Source organism: Monodelphis domestica, chromosome 6, assembly GCF_027887165.1.
Source record: "Monodelphis domestica isolate mMonDom1 chromosome 6, mMonDom1.pri, whole genome shotgun sequence".
NCBI classification, from domain to species: Eukaryota; Metazoa; Chordata; class Mammalia; order Didelphimorphia; family Didelphidae; genus Monodelphis; species Monodelphis domestica.
This window is the reverse complement of record NC_077232.1, coordinates 6584448-6604071: the sequence shown is the minus strand read 5'-3', so window position 1 is coordinate 6604071 and position 19624 is coordinate 6584448. Positions and strand designations below refer to the sequence as shown.

At 58.9% G+C, this 19624-nt stretch overlaps 2 protein-coding genes across 10 annotated transcripts in view; one reads left to right on the top strand and one right to left on the bottom strand.

Moving 5' to 3' along the window:
- PC (pyruvate carboxylase) overlaps positions 1-19624 on the bottom strand; it is a 90195-nt gene that overhangs the window by 4289 nt on the left and 66282 nt on the right. For all 8 annotated transcript variants that reach the window (XM_056801258.1, XM_007502652.3, XM_056801259.1 and 5 more), the window contains 3 exons: positions 18679-18841; positions 13967-14149; positions 277-421 (listed from right to left, as the gene is read on the bottom strand). In XM_056801258.1, the coding sequence (XP_056657236.1) occupies positions 277-421; positions 13967-14149; positions 18679-18841 (491 nt within the window). The remainder of the gene's footprint in view (positions 1-276; positions 422-13966; positions 14150-18678; positions 18842-19624) is intronic.
- On the top strand, positions 8593-12476 carry LRFN4 (leucine rich repeat and fibronectin type III domain containing 4). Of its 2 annotated transcripts, XM_056801272.1 has the most exons (3): positions 8593-9676; positions 9957-11315; positions 11474-12476. In XM_056801272.1, the coding sequence occupies exons 2-3, from the start codon at positions 9967-9969 to the stop codon at positions 12036-12038; spliced, it is 1914 nt and encodes a 637-aa protein (XP_056657250.1). In that variant the 5' UTR covers positions 8593-9676; positions 9957-9966; the 3' UTR covers positions 12039-12476. The 2 variants fall into 2 exon arrangements, with proteins under 2 accessions (XP_056657250.1, XP_001364599.2); XM_001364562.3 differs by lacking the exon at positions 8593-9676 and having other exon boundaries at positions 9764-11315.

Here is a 19624-nt window from a genome sequence, read left to right as displayed (position 1 = left end):
ACCAAGAGAAGAGACCCGGAGTGAGGGGAGGGCAGGGAGAGCCCGAAGATGGCCCAGAGTTTGAGGAGGGTCGCAATGAGGAAGGGGGCAGAGCTGATGGGTCACACTCTCAGAGGTGTCCCAGCCTCCACGGATGGACGGAGGGATGCCTCAGCTGGGAGCAGAGAGGCCCGAAGCAGTGGAGGGTCCTGGGGAGCAGACAGGGCCCAGGGCAGTCAGACTAGGGGCAGCAGAGGGCAGGTGAGGCTGAGGCAAGAAGGCTCTGGGGGCTCAGACCCAGGTAGTGCAGCAGCTTCTGGGCCCGGTTCTGAACAGGCCGCATCTGGAAGAGCTCAGGGTTTGAATCGATGAACTGGGTATCCACGGTGCCCGCCAGGAACTGCTGGTTGTTGAGAACATTCTGCAGGAAGGGGATGTTGGTCTGCAGGACAAAGGCAGGTGGAAAGGGTGTCACCAGGGCTAGGCACACTGAGGGGAGGGAACACGGAGGAAGAGATCTCGCTGTCCTGGGGGAGCTATTTTTAGTTTGCTTAGTTCTGGCATCCCCAGCTCTGCCTGGGACCGAAGGCCCTCAGGAAAGGCCTCCTGCTGGTTTGCGCCTTACCTGCCCTCAAATTTCCACTATTAAAAACCACCCCAACCAGAACCACTGGTCTGGCTGCACTGCAGATGGGCCCGCACTGGGACCAGAGATCTGTCAGGCAAGAGAGGGAGGAAGGAGTCATCATCATCATCATCATCACTGTCAGGTCACTAGTGGGCAGGTGCACTGTCCTCAGAGGGCCCCAATTGAAAGCTATGTTCCCTGGGAGGGACCCGACTTTAAAAAAAAATGTATTTATTTAGAATATTTTTCCATGGTTACATGATGCATGATTTCCCCCTCCCCTCTTCAAGCAGTTCCACTGAGTTATACATCTATCATTGTTCAAAACCTGTTTCCATAGCATTCATATTTGCAGTAGTGATTTTTAAATATCAAAACCCTAATCCTGTCCCCATCGAATCATGTGATCAATCCTATGTTTTTCTTCTGTGTTTCCGCTCCCACAGTTCTTTCTTTGGATGCGGAGAGCTTCTTTCTCATAAGCCAGGATTGTCCTGGGTCATTGAATTGCTGCTACTAGTGAAGTCAGTTACATTTGGTTGTGCTACAATGTATCAGTCTATGTATAATGTTCTCCTGGTTCTGCTCCTTTCACTCTGCATCAGTTCCTGGAGGTCTTCCCAGTTCACATGGGATTCCTACCTCACTAAGGAGAAGTGGGTCAGCTTTTCTCAAAGAACCATCAGCAAGGCCCTGGGAAAATTCCTCAGGAATAGGAGACTCCCAGGTGGGTAGAGTCATTTGGGACACAGAACAGTAACTGGATTAACACACGACTTCCCCATCTGTAATGCCCTTTACAACAATCCAACCATACAAGCGCCATCAGTATTATTACCCCCATTTTCAGCAACCCCAACCCCAATCTCCTGCCTCCAGTGTCAGCCCCCTATCCACTAGGCCTCTCAGACCAGGGCTTGGAGGGGAGCAGTGGGCGCAGCACCGAGACCCTGGGAACTGGGGGGAATGTCAGGAGCACCAGACACTCACTTTCACTTTCCCAGAGTTAGTTCTGTCCAGTGCCAGGATGGAAAGCCCATCTGACAAAGGCCAGAAGGCATAAGATGGCTGGAACAGGGAGAGCCCATTGGGATGGGGGCTAGACCAGACTCCTCCAGCCTTTTCAGTCTGACTGTGGCAGGTGAGTGGGGAATGGGAGGTTTGGGGTCTCAAGGATCCAGGAGTCAGAGGGGCTGAGGTAGTTGTTTGTCCCAATAACATTACAGGGTGGTGCCTTGACTTGGGCAGGAGTTGGACTTAAGTGAGGCAGAATTGCACAAAGTCCTCAGGCTCACACTCTCTTCCAGAGCCACTGAAGTCCAGGGCAGGACAAAAGGATGAGAGGTGATGGCCCAGGATGCAGTGGATGGCCAGCCCTGAAAGGGGACCAGAGCGCCGATCCTCCCTGAACACCCTGTACAAGCAGAGAAGGGAGCGCCGAGGAGGCAAGGGTGATCAACATGCCACAGGGCTGCAGAGAAGTCAAGAAAGACGAGACATGCGAAAGGGAGGGATTATGAGATCTCTGTGACTGGAGACATCTGTTCTGAAGAAGAGCAGAACGTGCCAGCCGGGACGGTGGCAAAGAGACAAGAGACGGCGGAAAGCAACCTGCTGCCTGGCTGCTTGGGAAGGGCACCAGGCCCAACACATGGGTCTCTAGTCTATCCCAGATGCAGCAAGGACCCATCCAGTGGAGCTGGTAGAGACAGAGAGGGCCCCAACTGGACCTGCACTTCAGAACCACAGGAAGGGAGTGGCTGGAGTAGATGAGAACTAGGAAGGCAAAGGGGAGGCAGAGAGAGGCAGGGGCGGGAAGGTGAGAGGAGAGGGAAGCCCAGTTTGCACCCCCAAATCAGGCCTTGGGGATTTCATGGCCATCCACGGACACTGGCAGGGTCTGCCATTCCCAGTCCCAGCTGATGGCCAACAAGGCTACGACGTTCAGCCTTTGTTCTGGCTCTCACGCTGTAAACCATTGGCCTTTCTGCTGGTGGTTCTCCTGTTCACCTCAGCCATGAGGGATCACGCTGTTGGCCATGAGGTCAGTGTTCATGTGGTGCCCATTCAGAAAGAGGAGGAGGAAGTTGGCATACAATGACTTTTAAGAAACATCTATTGGAATGACATGAACACAATTACAAACCACTTTTCAAACAAATAAAGTCATATCTAAACAATTGAAAAAATGTTAACTGCTCACAGGTAGGCCAAGATAATATAATAAAAATGACAACCCCACCTAAGTTAATTTACTTATTCAATACCATATGAAATCAAACTATCAAAAATAATTTTATATGGGGGCAGCGGGGTGGCTCAGTGGATGGAGAGTCAGGCCTAGAGACAGGAGGTCCTGGGTTCAAATATGGCCTCGGAAACTTCCCAGCTGTGTGACCCTGGGCAAGTCACTTGACCCCTATTGCCTAGCCCTTACCACTCTTCTGCCTTGGAGCCAGTACACAGTATTAATTCTAAGATGGAAGGTGAGGGTTTAAAAAAATAAATAATTTTATAGACCTAAATATAACAAATAACATAAACATATATATATAAACAATATAACAAAAAATAATTTTATAGACCTAAAAATAACAAAATTCATCAGGAAAACTAAAAAAGTCAAGAATGTCAAAGGAATTAATGGGAAAAAATGTGAAAGATATACTATAAAGTCATCAGAAGGGTCTAGACTAAGACTAAGAAATAGAATGGTGGATCAATGGAATAGATTAGGGATAAATGACTTCAGTAATCTAGTAAAGTGATAAATGTTGGAGGGGATGTGGCCAAATTGGCACACTGATGCATTGTTTGTGGAGTTGTGAATGGATCCAACCATTCTGGAGGGCAATTTGGACCAATGCCCTAGGCCTATCAAACGATGCAGATCCTTTGATCCTGTAATACCACTACTAGGTCTTTCTGTCAAAGAGATCATAAAAAAGGGAAAAGGTGGCAAAGAATTAGAATTCGAGAGGATGGCAAACTGTGGCACCTGCTGGGGATGGAATACTCTCGTGCTGTGGGAACTGAGAAGCAGGATGATTAGAAAAAGCTGTCGAGTCCGGTAGGAACTGATGCAGAGTAAAATCAGCAGAACCGGGAGAACATTGTACGCGTGAACAGCAACACTGATGCCCAACTGTGAGCGCCTTGGCCTTGCCAGCCAAGCAGTGATCCAGGGCGACGGGAAGGCCTGGTGCTAGGGGTGGCCCCCACTCCAGAGAAAGCCAAAGCAGAGTTAGTTGACGGCTTGATTGGGAGATTTGGGTTTTATCTGATCGTTCTCTTGCAACAGTGACCCATACGTGCATGATGCAGATTAAACTGCTTACCGGCTCCCTAAGCGGGGAGGGAGAGACACAATCTGGATCTTATAATTTCAGGAAATGTGTTTTGAAAACTGATTGAAAAAACAACAAACAAGTATCTGGAAGGCCCTAATCCTTTGCTTCCAAAGAATGACCAAGCCACCTCCTTTTCCTGTCAATCATCTCCGATTAAATCTTTTGTGAAACCCTTACTATCTGCCTTGGAAGGCAGAAGAGCGGTAAGGGGGTGAAGTGACTTGCCCAGGGTCACCCAGCTGGGAAGGGTCTGAGATCCGATTTGCATCCCCGGCTGCCGCTTCTAGAACAGAACCACAGAGGATGATGGGAGCGGACGGACAGACGGTGAACAGTGAGGCCACTGCCCCGCCCTGGGCTGGCAAACTCAAAGACTGCGATTGGTTCCCATAAGGTGGGGAAGGGACAGGCCAGCTCCAGATTCTGCTGGAGGCCTGCTGGGTAAGTGACTGGAGCCAAGGAAGAGGCTGCCTGAAGACACGGCCGGCCGAGACTCCTGGCTGATGTAAGAACTAAAATACATGTTTCTACCCAGATAAGTACTTTATAGTTTACTGGAAAGGGTGGACAACGATCGCTCGAGGTAACCTGAGCGCGTGGCGTGGTACCTTCTCTCCTCCCCCCTCACCTGCCTGCTTGGTCTCTTCTGGGTTCTCCCTTAGATGCCACCCTGGCCTGGCGCAGCTGTGGTATGTCAGGAATGTTTGTAGACAGGTAAAGCTCCTCAGGAGGGGGAGGGGAGGAGCTTCCTGGAGATGTGAGAGCCCTTGGCAGGGGGTGAGGACAGAAATGACGGGAATCCAGCGAGGCAACACTTTCTCCTTCCTTCCTACATTTCTCTTTTACTACATCTCTACTTAACTAAGTTGTTAGGAGCAGCTAACAGACTCATGACTTACGAGTTAAATTTTTAAATTGGCAACCACGATATTGCTTTGAAATTCTCACATTTAGCCTAAAACCTAAATTTAAATTCTTACACTGGTTATGGGTACATGTAGGCCTCCCACATAGCCCCGTGGCTCTTGGTTGCCCTGCAGGTGAGAATATGCAGGGTGCCAAGTGGGGAACCAGAGAGCATCTGGCCCGGGAGCAGCCCCTGGAGCCTTAATCCTGGGACCTTCAGCCGTCCCCTTCTTTGGGCAGGGATGAGACTGCCATAGCACTCACTAAGGAGACGCTAAGAAGAGTAAGTAACAGGACAAGGGGAGCTGTGAGCTGTATGTGTGCTTTCCAACCAGACTTGTTAGCACAAAGGTGAAATTCTGCAGCAGATTCCAAGGTCCACACCTGCCCCCAAACCATTCAGGCAAGCTCTTGGTGTTACGAGAATCAAGGAAAAGACATCCCTGGGAGAGATCATCATTTCCTCCTGCAGAACCTCAACCAGAGTAATTCGATCACCACAACAAGGAGGCTCAACAAGCCTTGAAACCACTAATGCCAGCAAATGCAGAAAAGTGGCCACCAGAAGCGACCCTACTTTAAAAAATAAGCTCATTTCCAAAACCTTATGATGGAAGATTTGTGAGCAGATATGCAAAGCAGGAGAAAATAACATGAGACGTAGTTAAATCACTCCAACAACATTTTAAAGTAAAACTGTGAAGATAATAAATAGATGAAAACTAGAAGAGACTAGTCAGCATTTCTATCAGAGACTATTCTCAGGGGCCTCCCCCCAGGAGACCATCACTTTTGGAACGTAACACCCTGGTCCCTGCCATGCTCCATGAGAAAGGAGAAACACCTCCAGAGAAGAGTGGTGGCTGCTGGACCAAACAAAGGAAATCTGGGACACCGCATGCAAACAAGGAGGGATCAATTCTCAAGACAAAGGATAATGCCAATGAAGACCGTGGCATTGTGGGAAATGTGCTGGGCTCAGAGTCTGAGGGCCTGCCACATTGATTCCCTTGGGGAAATTCATCAGGAAAAGGAGGCAGTTGGCCCAAATGGACACTAAGGTCACTGCCCAGCTCTAAATCTCTGATACCATCAAAGGCACCAATTCTCTAGATTTCCACCTGGAAGACTGAAAAACACCAAAACAAAGAACTGTCAACTGAAAGGATGTCCATCAGTTGGGGGATGGCTGTGAAGGAGAAGAAATACTGATGCGGGCTGACAGTGGGCAGGAAGGGGCAGGGATAGGAGTGGGACCCTCAGACTAACATCAACTGCCAAACCTGTCCTGTTCCGCATTAGACAAGCACGAATTGTAGATAGTTCAACCACCCACTCGGCGTCCTGGATCTGTACCTTTCTATGCTGGGCATCGGCTTTGGGCCTCCTCCGCTTGTTTCTAAGAGCACAACCTCAGTTACCTCTCGTGGTCCTCCAGTGTACCCCAAAGCCCCCGCCCCAGAAGGGCAACAAGGCCTCTCCCACGCTGACCAAGGATGACAAGGTGGAACCTGGGCACTGGGGTCTCCAGCACTCCAGAAGAAGCCCCCAATCTAGGAGTTTGGAATGGCAGATGCCAAGCTCTGAGACCCCAGTCAATAGGCCAAGTGTGATCTGTGATTGCTCCAGCTCTTAGGCGATGACACCCCCAAAAAGCACGTTGTCAAGTGGGTTCTTTTCTTACTTCTAGATTGAACGGTTTGAGTCTCCCATTCTTGGGACAAGACCCTGCCACAGACTTGGCTGTGCTGCTCCCCCATCAATACTATTGTGCCTAAGAAGTGATGAGAGGGAGGGATGGTCTCAGGAGACCCAGGAGGACCTGAATCAGAAAAGAGGGAGCAGAACCTGCACAGCAAACAGACTCGGGTCACCACTATCAGAATACCAAAGAAAGAACGAGGACTGGTGGGCTCAGGCGGGCAGAGGGAAGCGAATTTTTGCTTTCTTTTCCTTGGCTTTCCTTTAACTAAAAAACAAACAAAACAAACAAACATAACTGGGGCAGCTAGATGTCACACAGAGCATCTGACTGGGAGGGACCTCATTTACCAGGAAGAAGCAGAGCCCTTGAAGAGACTTCTGGAGTCAGGCGGATCTGGGTTCAAAATCTGGACACAGCCACTTCCTAGCAGTGTGATCTGGGCAAATCACTCAACTACAGTCTTAGAATAGATACTTTCTTTTTTTTTAACCCTCACCTTCTATCTTGGAGTCAATACTGTGTATTGGTTCCAAGGCAAAAGAGTGGTAAGGACTAGGCAATGGGGGACAAGTGACTTGCCCAGGGTCACACAGCTGGGAAGTGTCTGAGGCCAGATTTGAACGCAGGATCTCCCAATCTCTAGGCCTGGCTCTCAATCTACTGAGCTAGCCAGCTGCCCCCTTTTTTTTTTCAATAACTGATACCCTGGTTTAGAATTGATATGATGTTACAAGATAGCCCACCAGTAAGGGCTAGGCAATTGGGATAAGTGACTTACCCAGGGTCACACAACTAGGAAGCATCTGAGGCCCCAATTAAGCCTCTAGGCCTAGCAGTCAATCCATTGCCCCACCAAGCTGCCCAAATTGATCCTTTAAATGGATACCTTTAAAGGGTTAGAAAAAAGACTAGCCTCCCAGAGAAAGAAGAAAGCCACAGCTGATCCATGTATTTCCTCCCTTTTGGGAGTGATGCCTTTTCTGGTCTAGTAAGGGGTGGGGGGAGCTCTCTGGGAATGGGAAGGAAAGGAAAGGAAAGGAAAGGAAAGGAGAGGAGAGGAGAGGAGAGGAGAGGGGAGGGGAGGGGAGGGGAGGGGAGGGGAGGGGAGGGGAGGAAGGAAGGAAGGAAGGAAGGAAGGAAGGAAGGAAGGAAGGAAGGAAGGAAGGAAGGAAGGAAGGAAGGAAGGAAGGAAGGAGAGAAGGAGAGAAGAAGGGAGGAAGGAAGGGAGGAGGGAAGGAAGGAGGAAAGGAAGGGAGAGGAAGGAAGAAAGGAGGGAAGGAAGGGAGGGAGGGAGGAAGGAGGTAAAGAAAGAAAGGAAGGAAGGAAGGAAGGAAGGAAGGAAGGAAGGAGGGAAGAGGGAAGGAAGGGAGGAAGGAAGGAGGGAAGGAAGGGAGGAAGGAAGGAGGGAAGGGAGGAAGGGAGGAGGGAAGGAAGGAAAATGGCAAGTGAACAGGCAGCTTGAAGGCCAGGGAGTGCTAGGCAGGGGCAGAGGCTGCCCCAGGTACCCCGGAGCCTCCCAGAATCCCTGCAAGGTGCCAGAGGAAGAACTCTGGCCCAGGGTGTTTGGAGACGGAGTGGCCGGGAGGCCTGGGCAGTCCCCTGGGCCCAGGGACTGCCACATCCTCCTCTCCTGTCATGGCTGACCTCTGCTCTGCCTGGAACCTTCCAGGTGACCTCAACAGTGTGCAGAACTAGCTGCGGAGCCCCACTGGAGCAGCTGAGAAAGGCCTTTCCCTGCCTCCCTTCGGAGCAGCCTTGGGGGGCTGACTGTGATGGGGTCACAAGGGGGCTCCTCCAAGCCTTCCCAAAGCGGCTGCGCCAGACTGCGCCGGACACCACCGGGACACATCGTTCTTCCCGGGATGGCGGGGGATCACCAGAACGTCCACAGAACCCAGAACGGGGGCAGCACCAGCCAAGGGGGGGTCGGGGGAGGGGTTCTGAAGCCCACAGAGTGAACCGCCCAGCAAAACCTGCGGAGGGTCCTCAGAGCCTGGAGAAGGCAGGGCGGGCGGGCGGGCAGAAGCAGCTGGAGTAAGGCAGAAGGGGGTGCCTGAAGGCCGCGGGTCAGGCCGGGGCTGTGCCTGGGGGCTGGGGGCCCAGCCGGGAGGAGGAAGAGGAGGAGGAGGAGGAGGGGAGAAGAGGGCCTGCTGGGAAATCGCCTCAGCCTGCCTAGCGGCGCACTGGCGCGCGCACACAGACCGCTCGGGAGGGGAAGAGCGAGCATCTCCACCTCAGGGTGTGGAAGGGGCTGCGGGGTCGGGCCACGCCCTGGGCGTCTGTCACCTCGGCAGGGGAAGGGGAGCGGCGTCTGGGGGCTGGCCGGGCCGGGCGGGGGCCGGGCCGGTGAGTGTGTACGGCCGCGCCGGTGGTGTGCCACCACGTGACTCAGTGATGCAGAACGATCGTGACCTTCAGAGTGGGAGCAGGAGTGAGCGTGTGTGCGTGGCCGTGGCCGTGGCCCGCGGCTCCGGGTGATGCTGGGGGCTGCTGCGGCCCCCCACCCCGCCCAGGCGGGAGGAGGCTGGGCGCCAGCGTGGGAGCGGGTGCGGCTCTGCTGCCGCCGCTGCTGCTGAGACTGCGGCACGGCGCAGGGCGCGATCGCGCGGGGCAGCCCGGGCCGGCTGGGCGCCGCGGTGCGCGGACCGACGTGGGGGTGCGTGGCCAAGTGACAGCGGGCGGCTGGGACCCGGCGCAGGTGGATCCCCGCGCGTCCCCCGACGCCCCCTCCCCCTCAGCGCGCGCGCCTCGTGCCCGCGCCGCGCGTCCCCCACCCGCGCCCAAGCCGGAGCGGGAGCCCAAGCCGGAGTCGGAGCCGAGAGGCCAGGGCCAGGGTCCGGGGCCGCAGCCCCGCGCGCCATGGGGAGGGCCTGGGCCCCAGGCCAAGCCCTGCGGGCGGCGGCCAGCCCTGGAGCTCGCCCCCGCCCTCGCCCCGGCGGGTGGCCGAGCGGGAGGTGCGGGGGCCCAGGGGGGAGCCCGGCCCGCAGCCGCCGCCTGGACCGCCTGGACCACAGCCGCCGCAGCCCCTGAGCCCGGAGGAGAAGGAGGAGGAGGAGGAGCAGCCTGGGCCGGGGAGGGACCTACGGCCGGGAGGCCGCCCCGCTGCAGGTGAGGGGCGGCGGGGGCGGAGCGGGGCAGGGGGGGAGGAGGCAGGTGCGGGGAGGAGCCCCGGGAGGGGGAGGGGGTGGGGTGGAGTGTGGGGGGAGGGGGGAGATTCCGAAGAGATCTCCGGGAAGAAGTTCCCCGGGTCTGGCCCGCGGCGAAGCCCGGGGAGGAGGAGGAGCTGCAGCCGGTGCCAAGGGAGCCCCTTCCTTCCTCCCGCCTGACCTCTGCTCGCGCGCGGTGCCACCTCGTCCCGGTGCCCAGTCTCCCCTCCCTCCCGCTGCAGGGTGCCCACCATGGCCTCTCCGCTCCTGCTGTTGCTGCTGGCCAGCGGGGCCCTGGGCTGCCCCCTCCCCTGCACCTGCCAGAACCTCTCCGAGTCCCTGAGCACCCTGTGCGCCCACCGAGGGCTGCTCTTTGTGCCGCCCAACGTGGACCGGCGCACGGTGGAGCTGCGGCTGGCCGACAACTTCATCCAGGCCCTGGGGCCCCCGGACTTCCGCAACATGACGGGCCTGGTGGACCTGACGCTATCCCGCAACGCCATCAACCGCATCGGGGCGCGCTCCTTCGGGGACCTGGAGAGCCTGCGCTCGCTGCACCTGGACGGCAACCGGCTGGCCGAGCTGGGCGCCGGCAGCCTCCGCGGCCCCATCAACCTGCAGCACCTCATCCTCAGCAGCAACCAGCTGGGCAGCATCGCGGCGGGCGCCTTCGACGACTTCCTGGAGAGCCTGGAGGACCTGGACCTGTCCTACAACAACCTGCGCCAGGTGCCCTGGGCCGGCATCGGCGCCATGCTGGTGCTGCACACGCTCAACCTGGACCACAACCTCATCGACGCGCTGCCCCCGGGGGCCTTCGCGCAGCTGGGCCAGCTCTCCCGCCTCGACCTGACCTCCAACCGCCTGGCCACGCTGGCGCCCGACCCCATCTTCTCGCGAGGCCTCGACACGGCCGCCTCGCCCAGCCCGCTGGTGCTCAGCTTCGGCGGGAACCCGCTGCACTGCAACTGCGAGCTGCTGTGGCTGCGGCGCCTGGCGCGGCCCGACGACCTGGAGACGTGCGCGTCCCCGCCGGGGCTGGCAGGCCGCTACTTCTGGGCCGTGCCCGAGGGCGAGTTCTCCTGCGAGCCGCCGCTCATCGCCCGCCACACGCAGCGGCTGTGGGTGCTGGAGGGCCAGCGGGCCCTGCTGCGCTGCCGCGCCCTGGGAGACCCCGCGCCCACCATGCACTGGGTGGGGCCGGACGACCGGCTGGTGGGAAACTCCTCCCGGGCCCAGGCCTTCCCCAACGGGACGCTGGAGATCGGGGTCACGGGCGCGGGGGACGCTGGCGACTACACCTGCATCGCCACCAACGCGGCGGGGGAGGCCACAGCCCGGGTGGAGCTGCGGGTGCTGGCCCTGCCCCACGGCGGGAACGGTAGCGCAGGTGGGGCCCGGCCGGGGCCCTCGGACATCGCAGCCTCAGCCCGGACTGCTGCGGAGGGGGAAGGGACCCAGGAGGCGGGGCCCACGGTGGAAGTGTCCGAAGTGACCGCCACGTCGGGGCTGGTGAGCTGGGGCCCAGGCCGGCCCGAAGAGCCCATCTGGATGTTCCAGATTCAGTACAACAGCAGCGAGGACGAGACCCTCATCTACCGGTGAGAGCCGCCCCCCTCCCTCCCCCTCTGCCCCTCCCCCTCCCACCTGTCTGCATTCCGCATGCACGCATGCGCACACACATAAGCTGAGCAGGAGGGCCCACCGTGGGCGCGCCTGGCGAGGCTCTTGGCGCCACTGACCCTGTCCTTCCCCGCAGGATCATCCCCGCCTCCAGCCGCCACTTCCTGCTGAAGCACCTGGTGCCCGGGGCCGACTACGACCTCTGCCTCCTGGCCCTGTCACCTGCTGCTGTGCCCTCTGACCTCACGGCTACGAGGCTGCTGGGCTGTGCCCACTTCTCTACACTGCCAGCCATGCCCCTGTGCCACGCCTTGCAGGCCCACGTGCTCGGGGGGACCCTGACTGTGGCTGTGGGGGGCGTCCTGGTGGCTGCCTTACTGGTCTTCACGGTGGCCTTGCTGGTTCGGGGCCGGGGGGCCGGGGCCGCCCGCCTCCCGCTCAAGCTCAGCCACGTGCACTCCCAAACCAACGGCGGAGGCCCCAGCCCCATCCCGAAGCCCCACCCTCCCCGGAGCCCCCCGCCCCGCCCCCAAAGGAGCTGCTCCCTGGACTTGGGAGAGACTGGCGGCTGCTACGGGTATGCCCGGCGCCTGGGTGGGGCCTGGACCCGGCGGAGTCACTCGGTTCACGGCGGGTTACTCGGGGCTGCGTGCCGCGGGGCCGGGGGCAGCGGAGAGCGACTGGAGGAGAGCGTGGTGTGAGGGAGGAGGAGGCCCGAGCTTCCAGGGCCAAGGACAGGAAAGAGGAGGGGGCCGCTGGGCCTCCCTTCTCTCGAGCTCCCCCGTCTCTGGGGTCACATCTCATCCCGGAGAGCCTGGCAGGGGCGGCGGTCAGAGCAGGCCTCGAGCGCGGGGCCAAGACACCAGTGGGGAGAAGCGCACGGAGTGGAGGGAGCGCTCCGTGGCTGAGGAGCCTGGATTTCTGGGGCTCAGTCCCAGTTTTAACTCTCTGTACCTCAGTTCCCCCTTCGTAATTTGGGGAAGAAAAACACCTTTCCCTAATCCTGTCCCCCTGCAGCCGTGGGCGAGGGGGCTGGAAAGCCTAGATAAGAGGTGCTCGCGCACTGCGGGGCAGCGGGCTACAGGGAATTAGCCTGGATTCCTGTTTTTATTCTTAATAAAAATGCCAGGGACACCTAAGCTGGGCTCGGCCTCGTCCGTGGTCGGGAGGTGGCTGCGGGGACCAGGCCCAGAGAAGGGCCCCGCAGAGGCCTGGGCGGCACCGAAGGGGCACGAGTAGGAGAGAAGTCCTTCCCAGAATGGCCGGGCTCTGGTCTGAAGGGATCTGCTCCAGCCTGGCCTGTGCTGGGAGACGGGGACGCCTGGCTCTTGACGGCCCCCGAACGTGGGCCCTGCCTTCCCAGGGCACTCCTGGCTGCCCTGTGCTGACGAGGACCCCAGGGGCCAGATACTGAAACAAGTGGAGGCCGAGAGGTGCCCGGGCCAAGCACCCACAGCTCCCTGCCTGCCTGTCTGGCTAACCAGCTACCTCAGCCACAGACGAGACCTTCCAGAGAACGGAGGACGAGGAGGAAGTGGCCAGAGCACAGGCCCTGGGAACGCTGGCTGGCGGCACGGGCCGAGGTCAGAGGAGACGCTGGGGAGCCAAAGGCCGAGCCAGGCACACTCCTCGCAGGGCCTGCCACTCGCTCCTTTGGACGGCCTCCACACACAGCATTGGAAAGCGCCTCCCAAAGATACGGAGGAGCAGCAGGAGGAGCCGGAGGAGCCGGGGGTGTCGGGCAGCCTGCTCCGCCTTTCCCTGCCCTCTCCTGGGCTTTCTCTTGCCTGATGACCCCAGCCTGGCAGATGCTTCCTGAGGACATCAGGGAAGCCGTCGTGCCACAGGGCAGCGGGGAGAATACGGGGCCACAAGGCCCGGGGATGTCCCCGAGGAGAAGAAGGTTGGGGGGGAAGCCGAGCCAGGCCAGCAGGGAGGCTTGTGGTGTGCCATGCTGACAGGGGCTCAGGCACCCATCACCGCAGCCAGAGAAGGGAGGCCTCGGCCACCATGGCGGCGAGCTGCCATCCCAGGAGGAACAGACGGCCACACGTGCCGGGCCGAGCAAGGAGAGGGGAGGAGATGAGTGCCACGGCAGGGATGCTGTGCCGTGCAGCACCCGCCCTGGGCCGCCTGGGCAAGCAGAGACCGGATATACAAAGGGCCCCTCTTGTTCCCCCCAAAGGGCAGAGAAAACAATTAGGACACCATCAGACAAGGGCTGAGGGGAGGGAGCGAGGCCATGCCAGCCCCATAGTGAGTACCCCCCAGGCTTCATGGGGATGGCCAGAGTTCTTGAGATGGGATCCGAAGGGCCCAGAGCGCCCTAGAGCATCTGCGGCCATCTTCCCCAGTGGGCTACCTGGCAATCTGCTGTCCACAGGCCCCTCCCTGGGGGCAGAGCCGAGGCTCCCAGCCTGCCCGGGCAGCCTTCTGAGAATCACTCAGGAAAAGCTCCCTGGCCTGGGTCTGACAAGCGGCCAGATGAGCCCTGAGGTCCCAAGAGGCAGCCCCGCTTGAGAGAGAGAGAGAGGGCTGGTGCCGAGCCATCAAGCAGTGTGTGGAGACCCCGGCGACCCTGGAAGGCCCTAGAGACAGACATGACAAGGCAGGCCTTGGCCACACTCACCTTGACCCCTCGGACCCGGAACTCGGCTAGTGCCCGGCTCATCTTGGTGGCCGCCGTGGGGTGGTCCTTTCCATGGGCTATGACTTTGACCAACAGGGAATCGTAGTGCGGGGAGATGACTGACCCTTGGAAGGCAGAGGCGTTGTCCAAGCGGATGCCCATCCCCTCACCACTACGGAACACCTGGTGGAAATAAGGGCAGAGTCAGTGGCAAAAGGAACCGGAGGGCTCAAATGGGAGGGGGAGGAGAGGGACTGGTCCTTGGGTGGGACTCCAGAGCCCGGAAGGGTTAAATCTTCTTCCCTTTGGCTCGTGACACTCTGCAATGAACCCAGGGCCCCCCCTTTCCCAGCCCCCGCATCTCCTCCTCCTCCTCCTCCTGCTCGGTGAGAGAAGCCCATAGGGAGGAGAGGCTGCCAGAGAAAAGGCAGACAGTGACGCGGGGATCTGTGCTGACATGCGGGGCCCTCCCGGCCTCCCAGGACCAACGGGCACAGACACGATCCGTCAGTCAACAAGCAGCTGTGAAGCGAGCACCTGCTCTGTGCCTGAAGGGCCTCGATTTTCTCCTTCCCATCCATCCCTCTTCCCGAGGATTCATGAACCCCTTTTCTTTTTTCTTCAAACCCTGACCTTTTGTCTTGGGATCAATACTGTGTATCGGTTCCAAGAGCAATAAGGGGTAGGCAATGGGGGTGAAGTGACTTGCCCAGGGTCACACAGCTAGGAAGGGTCTGAGGCAGGACTGGAGTTCAGGTGTATCCATCCTCTAGAGTGCCGCCAGCTGCCTAGTCTGTGCCAGACCCTGGGCTGATTCTCACGACCACCCTGGGATGTGGGTGCTCTAATTCTCCCCATTTTACAGGTAAGGAAACGGAGGCAAACAGGCTAAGTGACTCACACAGCTAGTAAGTATACAAAGAAAGTCCAAAAACAGTCCCTATCCTCAGGGAGCTCCCAGGCTAATAGGGGAGACGACAGACAGGACAAACTGGGAATCCTCCAGAGAAGGAAGGGACTCGCGTTAAAGGAGTTCGGGAAGGCTTCCTGGAGAAGGTGGGGTTTTTAGCTGAGCTGAGGAGGCCAGGGAAGCCAAGAGGGAGAGCATCCCAGGTCCCGGGGGCAGAAGCACCATGCTAAGGGCCAGGGCTGCGAGGAGCTCACACTCCAGCCAGCAAGGAAGTCCACAGCTGAAGCACTCTGTGGGGTGGGGGTCACCTCAAAGGGGGGGCACTAGCAGAGGGAGAACAGGAGAGGGGACGCCAGGGAGCCAAGAGTGTTCTAGGCATGGAGGGCAGCCGGGCCAAGCCAACGGGAGTGCTGGGTCTAAGGAACAGCAAGGAGGCAGGGGAGGAGAGGGGGGTCCCGGCCGGACCACAGCGGAGGCAGGGGAGGAGAGGGGGGTCCCGGCCGGACCACAGTGGAGGCAGGGGAGGAGAGGGGGGTCCCGGCCGGACCACAGCGGAGGCAGGGGAGGAGAGGGGGGTCCCGGCCGGACCACAGTGGAGGCAGGGGAGGAGAGGGGGGTCCCGACCAGACCACAGGGGAGGAGAGGGGGGTCCCAGCCGGACCACAGTGGAGGCAGGGGAGGAGAGGGGGGTCCCGGCTGGACCACAGCGGAGGCAGGGGAGGAGAGGGGGGTCCCGACCAGACCACAGCGGAGGCAGGGGAGGAGTGAGGGGTCCCGGCCGGATCACAGCGGAGGCAGGGGAGGAGAGGGGGGTCCCGACCAGACCACAGTGGAGGCAGGGGAGGAGAGGGGGGTCCCGACCAGACCACAATGGAGGCAGGGGAGGAGAGGGGGGTCCCGGCTGGACCACAGCAGAGGCAGGGGAGGAGAGGGGGGTCCCGGCTGGACCACAGCGGAGGCAGGGGAGGAGAGGGGGGTCCCGACCAGACCACAGTGGAGGCAGGGGAGGAGAGGGGGGTCCCGACCAGACCACAACGGAGGCAGGGGAGGAGAGGGGGGTCCCGACCAGACCACAGTGGAGGCAGGGGAGGAGAGGGGGGTCCCGACCAGACCACAACGGAGGCAGGGGAGGAGAGGGGGGTCCCGACCAGACCACAGTGGAGGCAGGGGAGGAGAGGGGGGTCCCGACCAGACCACAGTGGAGGCAGGGGAGGAGTGGGGGGTCCCGGCTGGACCACAGCGGAGGCAGAGAGAAGCAGAGACACAGGAGAAGCGGGGATCAAGGGTGTCGAGCACCAGACAGAGAATTCTGGGTTTGCTCCTAGAGGGAGTTTACTGAGTGGGGTTTGACACGGTCAGATGTGAGCTTCAGGAAGATCCTTTTAGTGGCTGAATGGAGGATGGACCCAAGTAGGGAGAGATCCCAGCGGCCACGGTCATGGCTCAGACCCCAGGGGACAAGGAAAGAAGGCCAAAGCCTCGAGATGTGGCTCCTGCCTGAACCTGTGGGGTGAGGGGTGGCCTGGAGGACAGGTGACTGGAAGGCCAGGGCCACCCGTGAAAGTAAGTCGGGAAGACTAGGGAAGGGCTGCGAGAAAGGGAAATGAGCTGTTGGGGCCAGGAGGGAACGTTCCATTCTAGCTGGTCAGATAGTGGAGCTCGGGAGACATGAGGGCTGAGCTTGAGATCTGGGAATCGGGCCTGGAGATACTACTTCTCCCCAGAAGGAAAGGAAGAAATCTGAGGAGACACCCCCCTCCACACATGCCCCCATGCGAAGGGGAGCCATGACCAGGATGAAGGGGGGACACAGAAGGAGAGGTGGGAGGACTGGAGCCAGAAGGAAGAAGACTCAGCCAAGGCCATCTGATGGGGCGAGCAAGAGCTCAGAGGGTCAGTCACTGGGCCTTTCTTGGCCCCTCTCCTCTCTCCTGAAAACAAGGGGGGTACCGCCGACAGCCCAAGGCCGGGAGACGTGTCCAGGCCTTGGAGGAGCCCATTTAGAGAAGAGGAGACTGAGGCCCTTACCCAGAGAGTGAGTGAAGGGCCAGGCAGTAAGCCCAATACCCAGCTCTGGGCATTCTGTCATCTTCCTAGCAAAGAGGGACACTCAGCAAATACAGGAAGAGCAAAAGGAGAGACGGAGAAATAGCAAAGGAGAACAAGGCCAGCAAGACGGGCAGCACTTGGGGAAAATGGATGGATAAGAAGCTGGTGAAGAGACTTGGGAGACAGGCAGGCAGGAGGCTGCAGCCAGGATGAGGCTGGGAGGGCCGAGCTCTTGGGGCTGATGAATAAAGAGAAGCCGAGACAATCTGCTTCCAAGAGACAGAGCAGCCGTAAGAGTGAGTGCCAGGCAGAGCCAGAGGCCAAAGGATAGACGGGGCAGACACACACATAGGTAAGCACGCACATCCACACACAGACAAGCCTGCCGTTGCAAGGGAGGGGTCCACAGCACGACTTCCCCAGAGGGAGGCACCCAATGCCCTGTGCTCCATCCTTCGGGGGCAGAGGCCTGTTGTGTTCAATAAAGAAGAACTTAATAAAATATTTAAGGGGAAGCACTCAAGTAAGCGCAGGAACTGTCAGCTAAAAATATTTTGTGGTGAGCCAGGCTATGAGGAGGAGAGGGAGAAGCACAGCCTCCTGGCCAAGGCCCCGGGAGCTGGAGCAACTGAGGCTCAGGGGGCTCCCCCGGGGCCTGGCCTCTGGCCTGTCTCCTCTCAGACAGTCAGGGTCCTGCTCTGCAGACCCTCCTCTCCTCTCTGGGCTCTCCCGAGGGGCCAGGCCAGATGGGGGAGATGTCAAGAGCTCTGCTGGCAGCTGCTCTGCTGACACACAGAAGACAGAGGTATTCTTAGCCGTGGTGAGAGACAGAAGGGAGGGAGCGGGGCCCAGGGGTGCATCACTCAGAGAACAAACGAGGGAGGCCTCAGAGGGCACCAGGAACCATAAAGGCTGAGGGCTGATTGCAGAACGGGATGGATTCAGGGGCCGTTGCCATGTGCAAACAAGGGACAAGCAGGCCAGTGACCAGGAAGCCCTGGTGACCTCTGTCCTCACTGCCCCTCTGCTTCCATCAGAGGGATCTGGGTGGCTGCCATCCCTTGTCCCCAGGCCTGGAGCCGGGTGTCTGACCTCAGCAGGCCCCGGTGGGCTCCCTTAGCCAAGTCCGCAATCTGCCAGCTGGACCTTTAGCATTATCTGCTCCTCTCAGGCTTCCGAGTCACTTGCCCTGGGACGGAGCTTTTGGGGTGTGGAGGGCAGATTTTTAATCTTTCATCTCTCTTCTTCCTCATGACAAACCTTTATAACCAAATTCAGCAAAACCAACTGACCTGTTCCCTGTATCTCACAGGGTCTGCATGCTACACTGCACACCCACAGCCCCTCACCTCTGCAGAGACAAAAGGGAGGCTTCTCCAGTCTGGCCCTCTTTGGGTTTTTGGACTGGTCTGACCATCGTTCAATTAAGAACTTGGCGCATCTGCTGAGCATCATCTGGACTATCTGGCCACCCCCGAATGGATGTTTGCTTAGCGCTGGGGCAGGGGGTTGCCATTACTGGCCTTGCAGATCGTGTCCCCCCCGCCCTCTGGTGCTCACAGCTCGGGCAGGAGCCAGCCTGAGGCAGGGAGTCTGTGCCCCCAGCTTGACGGCAAACTCCAGGAAGGCAGCCTGAGCGAGCGAGCGAGCGAGCGAGCCTCTTGTGGAACTGAATAAAAGGAGCGCCTACGACAAGCAGGGAATGAAGCCACCAGGCCACCAGGTGACTGAAGGCAAACTCGGCACTCCTCACCTCGATCCGGCCAGTGTCTGGCTGGAAGCCTCGAGACGGGTCCTCTGTTGTCACCCGACACTGGATTGCACAACCGCTGATTCGAATATTCTCTTGCAGAAGGCCCAGATCCGGCAGGCTCCGGCCCTCAGCTACATGGATCTGGGCATGGACCAGGTCTACGCTGCAGGAAAGGGCAGCAGAGTGAGCACAGAAGGGTGAGTCCTTGGGGGTTGGGGGTGACAGTCACATGTGCTCTAGCCCGGAGTGAGGGGAAAAAACATCTGGGATGAACCAAGACAATCCTGCGGATGAAGAAACTGAGGCCCAGAGCCAGGAAGTGACTGGCCCCAGGGCAAATAGCTAATCAGCAATAGAACCAGAACCAGACACTGGGGGAAAGGGGTGGAGGAAATCCACAGCCTGGCCAGCCCCTTGGTGTCCAGGCACCTCTCCTTCCCCTGCTGGCCCTGTGGCATAGGACCCGGTTCTTCAGCTACTGGCTCCCATCGGTGCCCACCCTCTCCTGCCTCCCACGACAGCAGTGAGAGATATTCAGAGGAGTCAAAATTAGACCGAATAGCAGCTGGAGAAATGCCCAGGGAAACGGAGATCTACCTGGGTCCACCCCCACCCCATGACATGGTTCTCCTCCTTCTCCCCCTCAACCTCCCTGTCAGCTCAGCTAGGCCTGGGCCATGGTAGGGAGGAGGCACCCAGGCAAGGGCACCAGGATGTCTGCTGGCTCCATTCCCCCAAAGTGCCCTGTACCAAGGGGGCACCAGGCAGAATGTAGCCCCTGGAATACAAGAACTGCTCTGTTTTTGCCTTGTTGCTCTGTACCCAACACCCAGGGGGTCACCAGTAGAATCCTACTGAAGAAGGGCAGTAACAGCCTGCTGACCAGGGGGCTATGGTGAACCAGGGATGGACTCTGCCTCACGTGGCCTGAGGGCTGTTTCCCCAT

Bases quoted from the DNA above. Each gene is read 5' to 3' on its own strand.
- LRFN4 (XM_056801272.1), top strand. From the start codon at position 9,967: ATGGCCTCTCCGCTCCTGCTGTTGCTGCTGGCCAGCGGGGCCCTGGGC. The intron at 11,316-11,473 runs GTGAGAGCCGCC...CCTTCCCCGCAG, and splicing joins GACGAGACCCTCATCTACCG to GATCATCCCCGCCTCCAGCC.